Source organism: Bactrocera tryoni, chromosome 4 (assembly GCF_016617805.1).
Source record: "Bactrocera tryoni isolate S06 chromosome 4, CSIRO_BtryS06_freeze2, whole genome shotgun sequence".
Classification (NCBI taxonomy): Eukaryota; Metazoa; Arthropoda; class Insecta; order Diptera; family Tephritidae; genus Bactrocera; species Bactrocera tryoni.
The window spans coordinates 50,556,968-50,579,714 of record NC_052502.1 but is presented as its reverse complement, the minus strand read 5'-3'; the positions used below and the strand labels follow the sequence as shown (position 1 = coordinate 50,579,714).

The window sequence follows — 22,747 nt, the reverse complement described above, 5'->3', positions numbered from 1 at the left end:
CATTTCAGTTATCAGTAAATAACAGCTGTTCTGTTGACGTAATTTTAGAAGGAGAGAATGTGATTGCTTAAGAGGTTGTTCTCTGTTAACTTCCGATGGATAAATAGTACTCTGAAAACGCATTTAACGAAGCAGGCTGTATTGATTAATGATTATAGTATTGGAGGCTTTATAACAAAAGCGAAGTTATCATAGAACTGTAATGTCAATTTTCTTAAAAAAATAAAAAAAAAAACAAAAAACATTTCTTAAAATTAAAAAAAAATAAAAAAAATGACATTAACTTTTTCGAAGTTTAGAACGAGCATACAGTGTGTATTAACTAATGATGCTTTGGTGATCCTTTTATTTTTCGAATTAAACATTTTTAAACAAGTTTTATGACAAGACGGCGAATTGCTTGTAAATAAATAAAAAACTAATCGAAAATTAATTCGTTGGTTAGAAAGAGTTTTAGCGTTACTTCTGACACTATGTAGTAAATATTAATTTGTTATACACGAAAAATAATAATTAGCTTTAAGTGTCAATGAGCACTTAATCCTGCACATTCAAAAAGTAAGCATAAAAACAAAGTTTATTTACACCTCTAGGCAAAAGTAATGGTACAGTACTTTGCATGCCCTGTAATGTAAATGCCTTAAACTATATAATACTTCCTACTTTTCACACATACACACGCGCACTTCACACGCTTGTCCATGAACCATGAACGTGAAATGCATGAAAATTGCATGGCCAATGCATAAATGCCTAGGCAACTGTTGTCTGCCATACAGTGCCTGCAAATAAAAATAAACATAATGCAGTCCCATGCTGTCAAGAGTTTGTTGTTGTTACATATATGTTGTTTTTGTTGTTGTTATGTGTTTATTGTTGTACATACATGCAGTAAGTAAGACATTTCACTTACTTGTACCGGTTTCGGTAGCCACAAAATGTGGCGGTACTACCGACCATGGCTTGAACTGACCAACACAACGGCCAATAATAACAACAACAACAATGTAATAATAGCAATAATATTACATAAGACACCAAAGATGATATTGACACGGCTGCACAGCGTAAGATAATGGGAAAAGCGTTGAAATGCAAGTGGAGCCGAAAGCTCAAGATTCCGCTACGGACACTTGAGAAATACATAAGTACAGCTTATGTCACACGCTAAATGTGAGAAAAAAATGCTGCGTATTTCGCCGGAAAACAATTAGTGAAATATTTGATGAGCGGCAGGTGCTGCGAAGAACGGAGGAAAGGAAAAGATAAACACATGAAAAAGTTTCGAAAACACACACACACGCATATATGTATGTATATTTGTGAACAGCCGACCGGCCAAAAGAAAACGCAGAAAAACTATTGAAAAAGAAATAAATACACAAAAGACCGATACCGAGTTTACAGCGAGAAAAAAATCTCAAAGAAAATAAGTTAAGATTTATATTCAATAACTCGAAGTGAAGATGCTCGTTTGTGGTGGGAGCGTGCAGCCCAGACCTGATGGCAGGCAAGCCACTGTGTTGTTGGCTTGCGCAAATAACTTTTTTCTGAATATTTGTGTGTGCATCTGTGTGTGTGTTTGTAGAAAATATGCGCATGGCGAAGAGTAACTTTTACTTTCAGTATACAAAGTTGTGTGCAGATAAATACGTTTGAAAGTTTACACAATTACATATAGAGATGCATATGTAAAGCATGTAAGAGGCTGTCACGTAGGTATTTTCACCCACACTATATACTTTATATATGAAGCAGTTAAGAGCAACTTCTGACTTCTCTGAGGCACAGTGAAGTTTAAATTTACATATCTGTCTGATTTGAATTTGTATTCTTATTAAATCGAAGTTTGTAATGTCTTTATATGTTAATATATTGCGTTTTGTATCTTTATTTTTGTTGTATAGGCGCTTTCAATTGAGTAGTACTCATTTTATTTAAAGTAAATTGTTTATACTTAAAGAAAAATTACATAAATTCAAATTCAAAATTCAAACTTCTACTAGAAAATTAAGAGATAACAAATTTAATGAGTTTAAGCATCTTTGTATTGTATATTAGCTAATACTCAAACCGCCTTTGGAAAAGGAAAATAAGATAACAAAAATTTAAAGAAAATCCAAGCAATCTGGGGCCGGGAAGAAAATGAGGATGGATTTGATAAATTTTTTGGAGGTAAAACGGATTTTCTTGATTTCCGGAAACTGCAAGTCGTAGGGAAAAAGTTATATGGCAAAGTTGTAGGTAATAAAAAGAAATTTTTGTGTTAACACGTTTTTTCATAACCTCAAAAATTAAGTGAAGAAATAAAATATTTTTTGTTTTTTAGTTTTTTATTGTTATTTTTGAAACAAATTCCCTTTGAGTTAAACCTTTATTTTAATGTCCTAAACACACTGTAATTTTTTTTTTTTAATTATTTTCACTTTACTTTGAATTAATATCTGAAAAAGCTCTATTTGTAAATCAAAATTTCTCAACTCAAAATGAATGCTTTCTTAAAATCCTCGTCGAAATCTCAGTTGCCAAATGTTGTCAAAAATATAAACTTTTATGATAAGGTTTCAAAATAAGGCCCCACTTAAAGATTCAAAGTCTTTTTTTATTTCATCTACCTGGTTTGCATCCTACTTTGATCTGTTTCACTTTCTCCGTATCAAATGCTTAAGCACTGGCCTATTGTGAAAAATAATTAGTTTATCATTTCAGCTCATTTAGCTCTTGTCATTTACGAGATATTTATATAAACGAAAATGCGAATTCTTATGGAAAAATCAGGTTTAGAGCCCCGTACTACCTCGCCGGTGTGAGTTACGACTTTGTTGCACTGGGCACTTTTGTAGAGTGAAAAATTCTGAGAAATAGGCCTCTAAAGTCAAAGCGATGCCATAAAACACCTCTTATCTGTAGATAAAAAATCACGATTGTAGTGTATTTTTTATGAAAATTTTTACATGCCTTGGTCCAGTTCTTAATTTTAATATTAAGGGCTAAAATTTTCAGGGAATTTTTTTAGGGTATTTCCAAGGAAATTTCGTGACGGGATTGAAGACAATTATAGTTCAAAAACAGAAAAAAACAACCTAGTATGTATAGTATACTAGAGCTCTGGGTATTCTACTACAGATTAAAAATCCTATACTGTCCTATCCGGTTAGTCGATTACTAGAATACCGAATATGTTGGTGAAAGATTGATTAAATACAAAATTTTAGAAAATGCCATTTAAATTTAAATTAATTTAATAAAAAAATTTTTACCACTAATTTACTTCAGTGTCAGAATTTCTTTGTAGTTGCAAAATATGTTTGTTCTATATTTGTGTAATTTGCACTTTCCACCTAAATCTGTCGAGGCATAGTTCTAATAAATTATTTCATATTAAAAATTAATAACAGTGAAACTGGAGTTTTAGAAATAAAATTTAAATATTCAAAATAAAATATTACTTTAATTAATTAAATTAGTATAGATTTATTCAATTTTATATCAAATATGAGCCACAAGGTAAATAAATTTCCTAATTTATCTTTCGAAATAAAATTAGCAACTCGCTTTTGTATATTGACGGCTGCCCATTCACTTTCTAATTGTTTTGGAAAACTAAATTTCGCACGCAAAATTGCAACTTTCTTTTAAATTCTCAGCAATTAAATTTGAAGATTGTAGACAAGGCCATTATGTGTTTGATATATTTCATTTGCAAGTCATTGACACGAAAGAAAGTAAACCGAAGAGTGTTCTAAATTTAGGTTTTTGTGGCTTAGATTCAAATCAAAGACTTTAATTGGCTCACACGTACGTAAAGTCTATGTGTATGTTGGTAGAATACGAAAGAAATTTTTACTCAAAATATACATGCTATAAAGGTCAAATAAACGCAGAAAAAAAATATTTATATATTAAAATAAATATAAAATACACATCTATGGAAAAGCGAATAAATTCATAAGAAAATATAATAAATATGAATTTTATTTTATTTCATTAGCTGTCATGCTAACCAGCAAATAATATTTACCAATATTTTGAATCACACTTATATGTATGCTTCCAAGAATTTTATTTTATGCCTTCAATTTCATTACAATTATAGGCAGCTAACATTAACAGACTTTTTCCTGCCACGTCTTCGAAGAATTTTCATGTTTAAATCAATCTTTTAATTCTATTTTTATTACTTTCATAAAATGAAATATGTTCGGCAAATGCAGAAAAGTCACTTGGCGACAGTTTGTAAACCGTTAATTAATTGAAGCGATTGATAAGGGTTTGATGAGGGTTGAGAAAGGACCAGCAAACGTTAGAGGATAAAAAATTTTGCCAAAAATAATTAACACAAACTTTTAAGGCAATTAAAGAGAATTAAAGAAGCGATACGGAAAAAACTTTTTGACGTAGAATAAAAGAAAAATTTGCTTAATTTTTTTTTTCAAATTTTGTTGATCACTGTTCATTTAAAGCGAAATTACAATAAGCTGATGGCATAGGATAGCGCGAAGATTTTAATAGTTATCTATGTATGTATCTAAGTAGAAAGGAATGCATACGTCAATGGAAATGAAGAAAATCAAACAATTTGGAAGAAACAGATTTTTGAGAAACCCAAACATTATACAGGGTTTTCCAATAAGAGTGATTAAAAAAACACACTATGTGTTAAAGAAATGCAAATATTTTTTAATTAATATGAAGTACAATCGAAACAACTAAATTCTGAATATAACATCATTCAAATGGCCTGCATGACATCTTTAGCAGGAAAGAATTCGGTGAACACAATTTTCTTGTACTTTGGTACTTTTTCCACTAAATCTAGTCGTCCGTCATGCATCGGGTGTTCAATATTAACTTCTTTAACTTGAAGAGAGTTTGGTTTATTGCCAAAGACGAAAGACTTCAAATAACCCCTCAAGAAGTTGTCTAATACATTGAATCACTTCTTCAACTTCTTGAAGGCCAATCAATGTCACAATTTCTTGAAATAATCGAATCTCCAAACTTTTGTCGCGATATTTCAGTTGTTGCACGTAGCCCTATCTTGTTGGAATCAGATATTGTCAAGATCAATTTTTTCCAATTGCGGACATTGACAGTGTCGATCTCACCAGCTTCATTTCGAAAGCAGTATGTCTAAAGATTCCATCAGACCAAAAACCACACCAAGTTGTCAATTGAGGTGAATGTAATGGTTGCTCATAAATAATTTTTGGACTTTCTTTGCACCAAAATCGAAGATTTTGTTTATTTAACGCACCACTCAGATGAAAGTAAGACTCATCGGAGAAGACGATTTCCTTAAAAAATCGCTATCGGTTTAAGTTGCTTCAAAGCAAATACAACAAATTCACGAAATTCAGTTCTTGATTGAGAACAATTCTATACGAATGCAAGCCCAAATCCTTTTTCAAAATCCGCCAGGTTGTGTTTTGAGGCAGTCCAAATTCTTGAGAACGTCTTGAAATGGACAAATTGCACTTGCCTGAACGGCAGCAATATTTTCATTTGTACTTCGAGAGGTTGTTTATCTTATTGACACTTGAAAATCACATAAAACAAATGTTCGTTCGAAACATACAACATTGCAATGAATAGCGAACAAAGGTGGACGATTATTATGACCATAAAATGGCAAAAGGGCAAGAAAAGTTGCTATTGAAAAACCATTACTTTGATAAGAAAATTGAATAATTTGTAAACGTTGTTCTTTCGTATATCTTTCCATAATAAAGTTGTAAGCATTTCTGAATGCAATGAAAAAAATTACAGATCACATGTCATTTCAAAAATGGCCGCAACGACATTTAAAATCATAAAGTCCATATTGGAAAACCTGGTATTAGTTTATTTTATATTTTTCGTATAATAATTACGTTTGTTAAAATAAGCGGAGAACACTATAGTATAGTATAGCTCAACTCCTTAATATTCGTGAAAAAATAATTTGACAATATATATATCTATAACAATATGTCTATCTATATATCATTTTGGTAAAAAATATTTGAAACTTACCTTTTCAAGTCAATTTCAAAAGCCCACATAACATCAGAAAATTGCAAACGAAGACATGAAACGATAGAAAGAAAATAGTTTTGAAATACTGGTAAAAAAAGGATTGAAAATATTTATAAGAATTTTTTTAATAGAATTCAAAAACAAATTTTAGAAGAAAAAATATCTTATTTTTACACAAATACCGAATATTCCGTGGGCAGCTATAGTAAGCGATAGTCAAGAGGAGGAGGTAGGAGGAAACTTTGGCAACAAATCCGAGGTATGTGCCATGTAAAATTGCTAATGGGTGTTTCCAACCTAAAAATGCTTAAATATGTAATCAACCACCCAAGGGAAAAACTCAGGCTACTTTTCCTTCTATACCGGCCATTGTAAGCTCAAGAAGTACTTGTATAACATGGACCTAGCTTCTTGTGCGAAATGCCGGTTCTGCGACTTGGAGTCTGAAATTCCAGAACACCTGTTAATTGACTGCACAGCAGTCTGTAGGCGCAGAATAAATGCCTTTCGATTCATGTTTTCAAATGGGAGTCAAATCGCAGTAGAACCTAACAGTACATATATTGGAATTCATCAATGGGCTGGGGCTAAGTGAGTCGTTGTGACTTAGGAGAGGGCAAAACAGACCTTAGGTCATGATGTATTCCTTATATACTTATCTATAAATGAAATTAAATTGTTCTGAAAATTACAATAAAACAAAAATTTAAACAACTAAAAAAAACAGTTTAGAAAAAGGAATTTTTTTTTCACAAGAGTAAGTTTAAAAATATAAATAATGATTTTAATAAATGAAATAGAAAATAACGGAGGAAAAGTTAGTGCAGATTGCACGATCATAGATTTGAATTAAAGCGATTATTTAATATCAAAGCTTCAAGAAAATCATAGTTTCAAGAATGATATACAGAAAATCACAAGATTTTCTGCCGGTTTCATTACCAAATCATTTAAAAATTCGTGGCTTTTTTGGTTCGCAACATTTGAAGGTTAAATTTTTCAATTAATTTTAAACAAAAAAATATTTTTTTTAAATAATTTTTAGATTTCATTAAGGCCAATGTTTAATTTTTTTTTAAAATAATTTTTTAGACTTCATTAAAGCCAACGTTTGGAATAAATAGTTTTTGTGTATTTTCAACACTATTTTGCTTTTCATTACTCATATTTTATTTTTTTCTTTATAATACAAAATTGTAAAGTTAAAAACAAACAACTTCTCAAAACAATGAAAATTCAAAAATAGTTACTTACAACCAATACCTTAAAATTTAAAGTAAAAAATATATTTTTTTTATTTTAAAACATTAGTAAACATTAGTGATTATTCACACGTATACATATTGAAGCTAATTGCTTTTGTAAACATATTTTCGCAATACCAGAAACACCAAAGAGTCTAAAAACCTCTACGCACTGCGGGAATTAAAAAAAAAAATGTAAAAAAAAGCAAAACAAAAATATGAAAAAAAACACATTTAAGGCGCCAAAGCAACATAGCAATTGTGTAAGAAAATGATGAGCCAACGAGCACAACTAACAAACTATGCAAAACAATTCAATAACAAAACAACAATAGCGAACATGTAAACACAACATAAACAGCAAATAGCTAATAAGAAACGAAAATAATTTCTATAGCGTTTTTTATTTGCATTTTTTATTTGCCACTTGCAAAGAGAGTGAAAGTTTCTCGGTTTACTCAATTAATGACTGAGTGCCGTCTTGACGAATGGATCAATAGAAGTGTTGATGCGTTGGCTAATATTTGGTTTTATGATGCGACTAAATAGGTATGTGCAAGAAAAATCGATTATTTTTTTTTTACGAGTGAAGTAAGAGGTTAGTGGAATCGCAAGAAATGAGCCTATGAGTAAGCGGTGGCGGCTTGAGGGGTTAATAGATAGTTAAATTTCACAATATTAAAAAAATATACAAAATGATTTAATATTATTGACTGTCTAAAATTTTTATCAACAAGTTACGTCCGAATTAATAAAACACCGGAGGAAAATAATTTTCTTTTTTAGCGTTTCTTAAATTCTTTACATAATTAATATTCACAATCATGACATCTTTAGCAGAGACAGGCTTTTAGCAAGCATTACAACTTGAAAGTAACAGATCAAAAGTCCCCGGCCTAAGCATACTCATGAACAAACCTGAAGCCCTAGGCCTCCATTCATCTAATTGAGTAAATTCTTTCAGCCTCATACAAATAAATTACCTATTATACTACTTAAATTAACACAGTATCTAAAAATACCCCAAATAAGCGGATTCCATACACCACTTTACAAGCATATTAAATAATTAACTGCACCGCATTGAATTTGCCTTTTATAGCAAGACGCATGCGCTAACTTATCAAACAACTTAACATCGCACATACGAACACGCATGTTTCCACCTTTGGTGTCGATCGTGCGAATAAGTACCGTTTAATTAACCGCACATTCCTCATCGCGTACTCCAGTTCACACATAAGTAGATGACTGTTTGGAGTTTGAATGTTTGTCATGCCCCTTGAGCTCCAGCTGTCATACGTGTTGCGGCTTTGTATTGGCCCCCAGTTTCTTTTAATGTAACTGGGCATGCGCACAAGCTCAGCATGTACCATAAGCTGCGGCTGGAAATAAGTGTACAACTAGACGGCTTTATTTCAACAAGTGTCTTCATTTAATACGCTTTAACGCTTTTCTGCGATCGGCAATTACGCGCTCCGTTGAGGATAGCGATGTGAGGCGTAAAATACGATAAGTAACCCGGTTCGCTGGAGGCGAAATAATTTTGTTTTGCTAATTTACATGTGTAGTGGATTAATTAAGTGGGTTCAGCAAACAATTTAAAGAAAAAGTATAAATAAAATGCCAGAGAATTTTGATGAATTGTTTTTAGATGAAGTAGAGAGATACTCGTATGATACAAATTTTGACTACCTATGTTATAAAACAATGTTTTCCTCCTAAAAGTCAATTTAAATTTTGTAATGGAAATTGTTAAGTAATTTTTTAAAAATAGTTTTATATACAAGTTAATGATTCCAAGTGAGTCTCATTCAGCTTCTTGATCGGTACAATAAATGCATATAAAATATTCATTAAAGAAATTAAATAAATAATGAATATTACTGGCTTTTAAACAAAGCTGTAAAAGAGAACTGAGCTATAGATTTCTCCATTTTTCCGTTGTAGACATTATTCCATCAGTGTAAAACTTTTCTGGTTTCTCAGCGAAAAACTGTATTTTTTACAAACTACTCTTGAGGCCAACTTTACTCCATTAGGGGAGTTCTGCATTGACCAACACAAATAGTAGTCCCATGGTCCAAGCTCAAGGCTACATGGTGGATGCATCAAAACTTCCCAGCCAAGTTCTTCCAGTTTTTGCCGAGTCATCAAAAATTCGATTGCTTGCTTCAATCTCATCAGTTGTTGACAGTCAACTGTAGAATCAATCCGTCGACTAGGCTGGAGCAGCTCATAGTGGATGATTACTTTACAATCCCAACAAACACTCAGCATAACCTTTCGTGGTGTCAATCTTGGTTTTGCGACCATCTGCCAAGCTTCACCACGGTTGGACCATGATCGTTTTCGCATTATTCACATTACTTCACTTTATTGTCGTATTTGATCTACTTTTCGCCTCCTGTTACCATTCGCTTCAGAAATGGTTCGATTTCATTTCGTTTCAACAAAGAATGGCAGATGTTAATTCGGTCCATTAAATTGTTTACAGACAATTCATGTGGTACCCAAACATCCAGCTTTTTTTAAATGATTCAAAACCGTTCGATGATGAACTTTAAGTTCCTTAACGTTATCATGGCTGCTGATGTGATGATTCTGGTCAATCTCTTCCTTAATTTCTTTGACTTTTTCAACGATAGGTCGACCAGAGCGAGATGCATCTTTCACATCGAAATTTCCGGAACGGAAGCGAGCGAACCTTTGTTGTGCAGCACGAACTGATAGATCATCATCTCCGCAAACTTCGCAAATTTCATTGGTGACTTGCGTGGCATTCTTCCCTTTTTTAAAGAAAAATTTCAATATTCAGCAAATTTCTTCATTATTTTACTCATTTTTGAACAGCTGTAACTTTTTCTCAACTTCACCTTTCACCACTTCACCTTGCCTCCACTATATGGTATGACAAAATGTGATTGGTAGCACATATATTGACGTAATACGAAAAGACTACATAATATTAAGTTTTTCACGAAGTTCGTACACCCTAGAAGAAAGTCGGAGACTAGTATATACTTGTACATACATATGTATATGTATAAATGATCAGAGTGATGAGCTGATGGATTGAGCTTGTGCGTCCTTCTATATATACACAACCTAGCTGCGCAGTTTTTGATATGAACTGAAAATTTTCACATGTTTTTTTCTTTTGAAGAAACTGCTCAATTTTCGAAACCGCCAAATTCAGCTTACTAAGGGATATAGCTGTCATACAAATTGATTAATCAAAATCAAATTCAAATTATATAGTATACTATATAACCATATTAAATTGTTCAGATCGGACCACTATAGCATTCAAACTGGATGTCCAAACTCAAGATAAACATATTTTTCTCCTTACTAAATATATTTAATTCATTTTGAATATTTCTTATATCAAACAAAGTCGACAGAAATTACTATCAAAACGTTTCTAGATCTTTAATCTTCGAATTTGTAATGTAAAACTATTTAATTTTCACAACCCCGTTAAGCTAGGTTAACTTGGTTTGATTAATACCTAAGTCTATCCCTAAGTGTAGTAAAGGTTCAATATTCCATGGATTGATTTTCTATATTCTCAAGTTTTTTGTGGTTTTTTAAATCGAATTAAGCCATTTTATACATAATATGTACATATGTATTACATATAGAAGTCCACATAGAGAGACAGCGGAATAGATCATGTTCTATTTACTATTTGATTAAAAAATATCTATATGCAATATGTATTCTAAAAAGTGTTGAGCTTATTATTTGAGTCTAACAACTTTAAGTTCTTCAGTCCTATGATCTGTTTGTATGATTTGCTACTTTAATGACTTCAACCCATAAACAACCGAAATAAGTCTCCTCCGTTTGCATAAAAATTATTGTATCAATGCCATTTGCGAGTTAATACGAAAGTAATTTGCTGCAAGAACTATTAACTTCCATAACAACCCAAAGAAACGCTAATCAGTCACAGCAGAAAATGTAATTTTGCAAAATTAGCTAACAATAAAAAAATTGTATTCAACAAATATTACATCACGTCAGAGCAATTGGAGATACGCAATGCAAAAAGAAGAAGAAATAAATCAAAGAACAGCAATAAAGCGGAAGCATGAAGCAAACATAAAATTGGACACAGCGCAGACAAAATGTACACAACTAGGGCCTAAGCCGTCGCATAAAGGCAGCAATTACTGCTCATTAAGATTGTCGCCAAGTAATGCTGCGGCGGCTACAAATTTGAGGCATTCAGCAACGACCAATTGTGCAAACCGAGTAACTACAGTCCATTTTGTTCAATTCGAAGCGGAATCGAAGCAGCAGAGGGATGGAGAGGGAAGGAGAGCAATTTCTATAAAGACGCTAAATATAAAATATCAAACAAACACGATTGCGTAAGCAACAATAACACCAAAACCGCACGCATTGAAACGAAAGTGATTGGCGGCGCAGCGAAAGGTGTGGGACGCCTGCGCGCCGCGTCGCTCGAACAAAAGCCGTTTAATAGATATTTTTCATTTGCGCATATTTGCGCGCGGTCGCAACTCTCATCGCATGTGAATAGCAGTAACTCAAATAAAGTATGTTCATTAGGCGGCACAGCCACCAGCGCCAGCGTGCACGTCACGCTGAACAATGGCGGCAGCGCGACGTGACTGTCAAAGTCAATGAAGGCTACGTCATAATCGAAGTACACAAACTTTCACCATAAAAACAACAACCACGACGGCGACGAATTTGCTATTTTTATGAATGCTTGTACAAATGTGTGCGCGGATGTGTGTGTGTGTGTGTTGGTTGGCTTGTATGCAAAGCTGTTCGAAAGCAACAATAAAGCAGCGATGATAAAAATGTAAATGCGCCATAAAATGTGCCACGAAAATGAGTGGCACCCACAAAGTGACATAAAATGCAGATGCAGTAACAATTGCAGGAATTTCTGTCACATTGTTGTTGTTGTTGTTGTTATAGCTGTTAATACACGAAATAACGACTGACTGTTGCTCTGTTGTCTAAATGTTATGGTTGTGTTGTATTACTGTTCCAGCTGTTGCTGTTTCTGATTGCTTTTGTTGTTGTTGTTGCTGTTACTACTCTTCTAGTCACGAAGCAATAGTAGCCATGTGGAAAGTCAAGGCAGATGCATTGCCAGTGTTAATGCTATATCTGCAAGAAGTGTTATGGTGAAGGGCGAAGAGATAAATTATATGGTACATAATATACTTGGATGAAAAAGTATGGATATAGTTGTACAACTACATATGTACATACATATATGCACTTATAATGTGAGATACACTTTAAATACTGAAGTTCAAAATACCAAAAAAATTCAAATTTTCAGCTAAATCAAAATATCGATAAACCAAAATGCTAAATTTCGAGATTTGATATTTTGATTGTCGGCATTATGTAATACACCATTACTCTTTTTCAGTGACGTGGAAGAAGTGGAATGAATTTCATAGAACTATTTTTATAACAGTAGAATTATTTTTTAACTTTCAAATTATTATTTTCAAATGACTTTTCCTTACCTTTGATAATATCATTAACATATCGTCCTAAAGGCAAAACAACATATCGTCAAAAAAAAAGGGAATCGAAATTGAAATTTTTATTGCTTACGACTCATTACATCGTATTACATATAAAAAAAATTTCCAGCTTCCACTGTCAGATGTAACCAAAATATAACCATTTTACATATAACTAAAACTCTAATTTGGTTTTGGTGGTTCCCATTATATCGTTTTTCAATCGCCTGTAAACTTATAAAAAGTAATATTACGATATTTTGCATTTTAGGTGACGATTAAAATACATTGGTTGCTGATTTCAAAATATTGTATTCGAAAATAAAATAAATATATAATTGGTGTCATATCTACACATATAACTATGTACAGCATTAGGCGCAGCATTTTTTAGAGAGACCGAGTCCTAAGTAAAAATGGTATTTTCTCGTTTTTTGAAGTTAAAAAATTAAGAATATGTTCGTAATCTAACCTTTTCTTTCACTTATCCTCTTTTCTGTTAAGTTTACATGATAGATGCTATAAGAGGTCAAAGCCGGATCTTCGAAAAAAAAAAAATAAAAAATTTATATTTAAAAATTATCAGCTCGACTTTGACACCATAAAATATCTGTAATATAACCGAAATATCATACAATATTGAAATTTTTAAAAACTTCTTATATTTGTTTTTCGGCTGAACCCAGATGATCTTACTGAAATTTCGAATCTATGTTAGTACTAAAATGAACTTTCTGAATATGTGATGGTTATTTTTGAGAAACGAAAATTAGTTGGTGAATTTTTCGTTTGAATGAAAAAACGAAAATTCCTATGTAAAATGTATGGGAACCTAAAACAAAAATAGCGACCCCTTAGAGTTAGGCTACAGCGCCTGGCTTGAGGGAGGATATTTTGTTTGTCAATCACTAACATTTGAGGGGGAAAGAGTTGAAAAAAAAATTCAAAATTTTTTTTTGAAGCACCCTACTAACTATACACACCTATTATTAGTCGCAGTACGTATATATTTTCAATTTCAAGTTTCCCTACTTTTTTAAAGAAAACGCACTGAAACTTCAAGTTTAATGGGAAATATTTAACATCATTCGAAAGAATATTTTTTGGCATTTTTTTAATTATCTCTTTCATATGTTGGCTTCGGCTACGTCTTAGATGGTCCATCCGTTGAGTCCACTTTTTCATGACTCGTTCAATTTCGAAGCCAATTTCCTAAAATCTACTATAGCACAAGGTCAAATTGTCATATTATTGTTATAGAAACACAAAATTCAGAAATATGATTTAATATTTTTAAGAAATGCTCTTGAAGTAACAGGCAAGTAACAGCAAGACTCTAAGGCAATGAAATTGATTGTCACTGTTATCGGTTCTGACTACAAGTGTCAATTCTAAATTGTTTAACCCAACCAAGTATGCCCACCTCAGTCTTTGCAACTGTGGTAAAAACCTAGCTGCAGTTCTTAACAATATTTTGTATTTGTTTTCTTTTCATCTGAATTGTTTGAGAATCCTTAAGAATTTCGTAGGGGACAATTGTGTTGAAAATGTGAAAAATGTCAAAGATATGCGATTTTAGCATACTCCATTTTAGTTCTTTCATAGAATTCATTGACTCTTTTGGAACAAGTCTACAAATTAAACATTTCGCTAAATAGGTCCATATTAAATATATTGTAGTCCTCTTATTTAGCATAATTCTTGTTCACTTTCAAGGATGATAGCAAATAACGTTCCGAGACCCTGCATCATAAACGCATGAGAAAAACCATTTGTTATTTCTTACATGACGTCACAATCTATTGGGCTTGTCCGTTAAACGCATTCTACGAAAACTAATGAAAGGAAATTGTCATACCCTATATTAAAATAAATTTAAAAAAAAAAAATATTAATCGAGTTACATGCGATCTCTGAAAACGCTAAAAAGACTGCTGCAGTGATTCCAGCCTCCTCTTCGTGGATGACATCTAAAATAACGAATGTTGTCTGTAGAGTGACCTACAGTCGAAAAAACTCTCTAGAAGATACGGTCGAAAAAATAGAAGAAATAAAAATCAGAAATCGTCAAGTCAACTATTTAAAATAAAGTGGATTTTCACTAAAAATTTTTGTTAAATTTTGACACACCTAATTTTGATTTTTGATCAGATCAAATAAGTCATTATATGGAGAACTTATACAGAACATGCAGAATGATAGTAACCAATCAGAACATTTGTCGCTGAGTAATCACTGAAGCATATTCGGAAAATGTTTTTTGAGCAAAAACGCATCTAACGATCAGATTAGATCAGATTGATTAAGGTCAGCGAATACACTTTAGAAGACTGTAACTTAAAAAATTTCTTAAAATCGATTTAAAATTGTATGTATGTTATTTTTTAAGGTCAAGCTAACAAAATATAAAAAAAAACATTATTTTCAAATTTAACACTACGTGTTCTCCTCAAATTATTTTGAAACTTTTATTAACGGCAATAATTTCGTCGGATGTGTTAGTACAACTATGTACACTAAAAATAAAATATTTTAAACTAATTAGAAATATTGAAATATAAATAAGTTCAAGCTTTGCCAGTTAGTAAATACATATATATTTACGGTGATGATAGTGGCTCGGTTTTTCTTGAAAATTTAGTAATTAAAACATAAAATACACAAACAGACATGCATATTTAGGTTTATGGACTAATCAAATGTATGGCAGTTGTGGGAAATAAACACGGGCTCATATGCATTTATAAATAAACATGAGACAACGAGCGGCACCTGTCAAATACGTTGGCAGCAACCAGCGCTGATGGGCGGCACACAAGCCGGCACACAGGTGCGGCATAAATACCCACACGCATGCGATCACATAAAACCAGAGCGCCGGTGGTTCCTCGCGAATGTAAGCATGGCAGTAGGGCTTTTGGCCAGCTACACTACCTCATACATATATGTGTGGATATGCAAGTGTAAAGCGGTTGTGCGCCAATAGTTGTCACGGCAAACTGGCATATCACCGACAACAACAAAAATAGCAACATCAACAACAACAGAAACGACAGCACAGAAAGCTGTTGAAAATTTAATAAAATCAATGGGCCACAACAGCGAGCCAACCGCCAGTCGACAGTCGCCGCATTAAATGCCAAAAGCCAGCCGCAAAATGTGTGGTTGACAATAAATAAAAGATGCCACAAAGCGAATGACAGCCAAACGGAAAATGGTCTGTCGTTTGACAAACGACACGGGCGGTCCCGAAAATTCAGCGAAACAAGTTTAATGCGTTGGTGAATCGATATGCAGGCATAAATACACAAGTGCTTGGCAGAGTCGGAGAGTGTGTGTGTGTCTTTGTGGGCGTGTGTGCGTTTGCGTGCAAAATTTTCAATTTGAAATGTGCGCATCCGCATATTGGCAGCGATGCACAAAGTCAATGTGACCAATCGACCTACTATCGTGTCGACAACAACAACAAAAGTAGCCAAACTTTTTTGCTGGGTCCACCTGATTGCTCAGTCAGCCGCCCGCCACATTAGTTTGTTAGCTGCCATCGTCCCTTTGACATGAGGCTGTGCGGTATTGCGACGCAATTGAATCCATGCTCAAATATGCACACATTTAGGCCCACCGTATTTTTTTATTTTTTTTCCCCCTTGACATGACGCTGTGCGGTATTGCGACGCAATTGAACAGATACCCAAATATAGACAAATAGATACACATTAGGGTGGGACAAAAAAAATCATTATTTTCCTTAGATACTGCAAAAATATGGTTCGAGATTACCCAATATACCCAGAATACCCAAATATTCATATATAAGACACATATTAGGGTGGTCCAAAAAAAATTTTTTTGTCCTTAACACCGCAAAAATATCTTCCGAAATTACAAAAACAAATAATTTTGAAGAATTTTTTTTGAAAAAGTACATAAAAATTGTTTAAAAATTATTTTCTACGATTTAAGATTGAACTTTGATCTCAAATAACTTTTGAACGAGTTAAGTTAGAAAAAAATCATATTAGGTTCTTTTTTGTAAAAAGAAAATAACTTTTTTCACTATACATAATTTTTTTGGAATGCAGAAATCATCCAATCTTATGATGTGTTATTTCAATCGATAACCTACCACACGCCATAAACGCGTAAGCGGTGTATACGCCAATAAAGAAGAATCAAACACCTAGTAAAATAAATTCTAAGACCTCAAGCTTTACCAGAGTTTTTAACGTTAACATTTGCTAATGAAAAATATATTTTTTTTTGACCCACCCTAATCCACATATGAATATATACACCCTTAATAAATATGTGCAGCCGCCAGGCCAACCCACAGTCAACTAATTCTGCGCATAAGCACCTGTATTTCGTATTTTGCTATCATTTTTGTGTTGTTGTTATTGCTTTTGTTGCTATTTTTGTTTTCTACTAATTTCAGTTTCATAATTAAATTCCATTTCAAATTCAGTTTGATGCGTCATGACCCCGTCTGGGGGCTATACATCTAGGTATGTGGGCACCAAATAACGGACCACCAGCAGCATTGTGCCACAATACCTAAATAGCGTGCAACATGCCAACACAGAGCGTTGGGTGAAAGTGCGATGCCACTCCACAACTAATTTTTTGTTTTTGTAATTTGCAATGCGCGACAGATAAAACGCAAATGCGCACTCACAACCTGCCTGCACACATACATACATGCATAAATGGTTTTGATGATTTGCTAGGTGTGTGTGTTTGTGACTGCCGAAATTTCAATGAAATTGTCTACTGAAATTAATTTGATTGTAATTAATCTGCGATATCATTAACCAACTCAACTTGGTTCAACATGGCTGAGAGGCAGGCAGTCTAGCGCAGCTGCTCACTCAACTGCGTGGGTAATAACTGTATGGTTGAGTTGAGCGGCAATGTGATTAAATTAGAAGTAAGCAGTTTTGAGATTATAGAATTTGGTTATGAAATACACAAAAATTAAATACAATATTTTTATATTCACTCAAAAGTAAAGTTTACGGTAGCGGCCTACCTAAATCCTAGCCAGAATAATTGAAGACAGATTGAGATTAATTTTAAAACAACATCTTTGAAGCAACATTACGAGGAGAAAAGAATTATATCTAGTAGTGGATTCTTTATAGAAAGTATCACACTGTTATCGGAGGACGTATCTGAATACTTTATAAGAAGAAAGTTCCATGAATCCATAAAAAGTTCTTTTGAAACAAGATGCGTGATTCATCGCAATTTCCAGTACTAGGACTTTCGGATCGGATAACATAGAGAGAGGGTAGTATTTTGACCGCTTAGCTTAATTAGCTTGATTAAAAGATGTTTCTTTCTAAAAGTACTTCCTAAATAATACCAATATCACCACAAGTGTATAGGAAGCAAGGAAGGTCTAGCACTTAAAACTCAGTTCACGGTGAGAGCAAATTTTCTTCGCTTACGACTTCTAAACTAGTCGAAATGCTAACATAGCGAAACCTCATAGAAGACTGCATTTAAACTAAGTTTGACAAAACTGTCCACCTGAAAACGATATATACTTATGGGAGAGTTCAATTCCAAAACGTTTTACTCTCTTGTGATAAATAACCTAAAAATATTTTTTTAACTTAAAATTTGGATAAACTAACAAAAACCTCATTTTACTTCTTACTTGCAGATGATTTTGCGGATAACAGCAGTAACGTTCCTGCTAGCGGCCAGTTGCAGTGATGCCGTTGTTGTGAAGCCGCGGCCACAATATGGCCCACCACCACCACAACGACAGCCACATCGTGAGTATGGCGTACCACAGCAGATACCGTTCCGTGAATATGGCCCACCAGCACTAAAGTATGGACCACCCAAATTCATTAGCGGCGGCAATGGTGGCAGCTTCTCTTCAAGTAGTAGCAGCAGCAGCAGCAATAGCTTTAACAGTGGCTTCAACGAACAAATCAAATCGCATTTCGGTGTGCCAAAGCCATTCTATGGTCCACCACATATTCAACATAAGCCCGCGCCCAATTATGGACCACCACAGGCACAGTATGGCCCACCACCACGTCCTGCGCCACAATACGGACCACCACCACCAAGGCCATCACAACAATATGGCCCACCACCTCGTCCCAGCTATGGACCACCACCACAGTCGCTGCCTTCGCCATTACCCGCGCCTCTGTTCAAACCTGAACATTCACCAGCCAGTTCTTATGGTCCACCACCCTCAGGACCGCTAAATTTGCCACCCAAACCTGTGTATGGACCACCTAAGCCTTCGTATGGTCCACCGCCATTAGCTTTAGGACTTACTGGCCCCGGTCCAGCGCCTGCCAACTTCAACAAAGTGCCTGAAACAACGATTATACTGGCAAGCGGTGGCGGTAATGGCGGCTCCTCCGGTGGCCATCATCATGGTAATGGCGGCGGCCCAGTAAAACAAGTGCAAATCCAAATAGATGCCTCAGGACATACGCACAGTGTAAGCGGCTCACAAGCACCATTTCACACAGCTTGCGACGGTTGGAAACCGATACCAGCACCTGTAGGATCCTATGTAGAGGGCAACAACATTGAGACTCAATCTGGTTATAGTCACGTCGCACAAGGTAGCTTCGGCACACAGTACAGCGGGGGTGCAAGTATTTCCGGCGGCAGTCATGGTGTTGCAACTGGCAGTGGTGGTAGCATTATTGCCGGATTGAGCGATGCACAACTTGTTGCGGTTGCGTTACAATCAGGTGGGTTCGATGGGTCCAACCATGGTCCACAATTGCCACCCACGGGACCAACGGGTGATTTCAAGCAACAAAATATTAACTCGATCGAAACTGATGTTTTACAGGTGAGTGGCAAAACGTTAAGATAACACAAGAAGCAATATATTGATTGTTTATTCCTACAGGTTGCTCTTGGCGGTGGCGATGATTCGTATAGCAAACCACCGGCAGACTCTTATGCGCCCGGCTCGATTCACGCGCATAAACACAATAACATTAATGGCGGATTAATTCCACCCAGCGGTAACTATGGACCACCCCCGCCGCCACCACCAGTGGATAGTTATGGCCCACCACCGAGTGGTAACTACCTTCCACCACCAAGTGGCAATTATGGACCACCACCATCTCAATTGCCTCCACCAAGTGGCAATTACGGACCACCACCACCACCATTGCCACCAAACGACAATTATGGACCTCCTCCACCACCACCTTCCAGTGCCGCGCTATTCGTGGAAAATCACCACTCCTCGTCTGCATCCTCCTCCTCATCCTCTCAAGCTGGCTTACATTATGGCTCGCAATCCGGCAATGTTCTGAATGTTCCTACGCATGGTGCTTCGCAACCTAGTCGTCCGGTATCGTTCCGGCCACCAGTCCCTCAAGGTCTGCTAGAGTCTATTGGTGATGCCGTGCAACATTTGGATCAATTTGGTGTTAAACCACCAACTCAGTCGCCCACTTACATACCACCTGCAGCAAATGAAATCGCCGATAATGGGATTGGTTCGGAATACGGTCCACCTCCACCACCGCCTGCGCAAATCAATGTGCCCATTGGCGTTATTGAGCAGCAGTTGCCACAAGTACAGCCGCCTCAGGTCTTCACACAGGTAAATCAGCAACACGAACACCACAATCATCAACAAAACACACAAAACTTTCAACATCAACAACAACAAATACAACAACAACAATTCCAACAGCATGGTTCATTCCAAGAATTCCCACCATTGTCTCCACCTCCTCCACAACCCCAATTTCAAATTTTACCCCCATTACAGGAGCATCGTGGCAACGCACAAAACCAATATGGTCCACCTTTGCCACCACCACCACCGCAACAGCAGTATCTACCCCCACCACCACCACCACCACAACATGGTCGCCCCTTCCCACAACCTCCACCACCACCATCTCAACAATATCTGCCACCGACACAACAAACTGGTCCAGTAACCTTCCAGCAGCAAAGTAGCGCATCCTCGAGCTCCAGCTTCGAAAAGTCATACTCTTCCTCGCAGCACAATGAGCAATTCATACACGCGCAAGCCTTGCCTCTGCAACAGGAACCGCGCTTCACGCAGGTTCATGATTGTGGTCAAGGACCGAACCTAGTCAGTGCAGGCTATCAATTGCAGCAACAGAATCAGTATCAACAACAAAACCAGTATCAGCAACAACAGCAACATCAGTTCCAACAGCAACACTCGCAACAATACTCCGCCTCAAACTCGGTTTCGAGCACCTCAGCTAACGCCTACAACGCCATCTCGCAAAGCATACCTGTGGCTGAGACACACACACAGTTCGTTGAGCAAGAACCTGCCGACAGCTACGGACTACCGTCAGCCGGTAATCACCTCGATCATGACTATGACGGCTATGCTTCACAGAAGTCCTCTGTAGCGGCGCTGCCAGATGGCACTAATCCTCAAGAACTGCCCGGTCTCGATGGTCTTAATGTGATTTCTGCGCAGAAATCTCAATCCATACAGCTGTCGCCTGAACAGGTCAGTGGCGCGGCGCATTCTCAATATGAACCTACATTCCAACTGGACATTGCCGGTAATGGCGCAAAATCGGTACAAACCGAACAGTCCGCTAATCATGAAGAGATACTGTCGGAAGGCTTACTGCAATCGATATTAACCGCCATTGAGCAACCCCAACAAAAGGGTGTGCAGCATCAGCACACCGTACAGGTGATCACAAATCAAAATAACGACATCTACGGTCATGGCGCACAAAGCCGCTCCGACACAGACATACAGGAAGATGCCACGCCCGACGATGAACACGAGCCCGAAGTGGCCGAATCCGACAAAGTTGAGGTGCAAGTAAACGCCGATGGCGAAGAAGTGGCGACAGTGCGGGAAATTAAGCCGATTGTAGCGGCCGAAATCGATGACGATGAAGCGAAGCATTAGCGACCTAGATATAAATAACGGTAGATGTGGTATTTTTAGAAATGCAAGTCACTGCTGTGGCGCATGCGCTGTCCGTTATGTGATGGCTGTGGCGCCGAGGTGATAATACATATGACCGAAGCTAGTTATCATCACGAAACTAATTTATTTTAACGATAACGAAATGTTCTCTTGGCGGAACAAATAAAGTACTTAATATCATTACAAAAAAATCAAATAAATATAATTTTCCCTCAACCTCGTTAAGGTTGCCATTAGTGTTTAAGCTCAATTACATTTACATTTATTAATTATAAAAAACATTCACTATCATTTTCCATTAAAGTTGCCATATCTTATTGTGCATGGCTTTGCCTTTGTCCTGCAAAAATGTAAACCAGCAATATTTACATTTTTTGCCTTTATTGCGTATATGGACACTCGGCAAAGCGCAGTGAGCATCTTTTCATTAAATGTTTAAAACATAATGTTTATTAATTAAAACCATGTAAAATTACATATGTATAAATAATTGCGATAATTTATTTAAAATAAAAATTACACAAAAATTAAATGACATTGTTTCATTTACTCAAAAACTATAGAAGCAAACAGCAAAGAAATAAATTTTCTTTTCTTTTAAGCGAACAAGGAAACGAAATCCTTATTAAACAACAACATAAACTCTATTAAGTTTATCGAGTTCAGAGCGGTGGACAATGCATAAACACAAATCACACTTAATAGCCTCTTAAAAAGACTGGAAATATTTTAGAGATACTCAAGCTACCCCTACCAAATTCATCAAAACGTTTCAGATGAACTGAAGCTTGCAAGCTGAGAGGCAATGTTCTTTAGCCATCTATTATAAGCACATTTAGTTAATTAGTTAATTAGCAAAGAATTATCATAACATCGCATTTTGATTTTATGTTTAATCTCCTCTTAACAAGTGTTGTTCTATAACTTTAGGTGAAACTTTATTCTATTTGCTCATTCTTTTCGTACTTTTTTTTTAAATTTTGTGTATTCCCAACTAAGAGCTTAAAGACTAAACT

The 22,747-nt window shown here is 35.5% G+C and overlaps 1 protein-coding gene across 2 annotated transcripts in view; it reads left to right on the top strand.

Annotated features, from left to right (window-relative positions):
• LOC120775648 (trithorax group protein osa) overlaps positions 1–21,735 on the top strand; it is a 32,664-nt gene extending 10,929 nt beyond the window's left edge. Inside the window, exons 2-4 of one of the 2 annotated variants that reach the window (XM_040105904.1) lie at positions 18,456–19,622; positions 19,683–20,393; positions 20,565–21,735. In XM_040105904.1, the coding sequence (XP_039961838.1) occupies positions 18,456–19,622; positions 19,683–20,393; positions 20,565–21,710 (3,024 nt within the window). In that variant the 3' untranslated portion in view covers positions 21,711–21,735. Of the gene's footprint in view, positions 1–18,455; positions 19,623–19,682 lie in introns of both variants that reach the window. The other variant, XM_040105903.1, reaches the window with a different exon arrangement.
• The last annotated feature ends 1,012 nt before the right edge of the window (positions 21,736–22,747 follow it).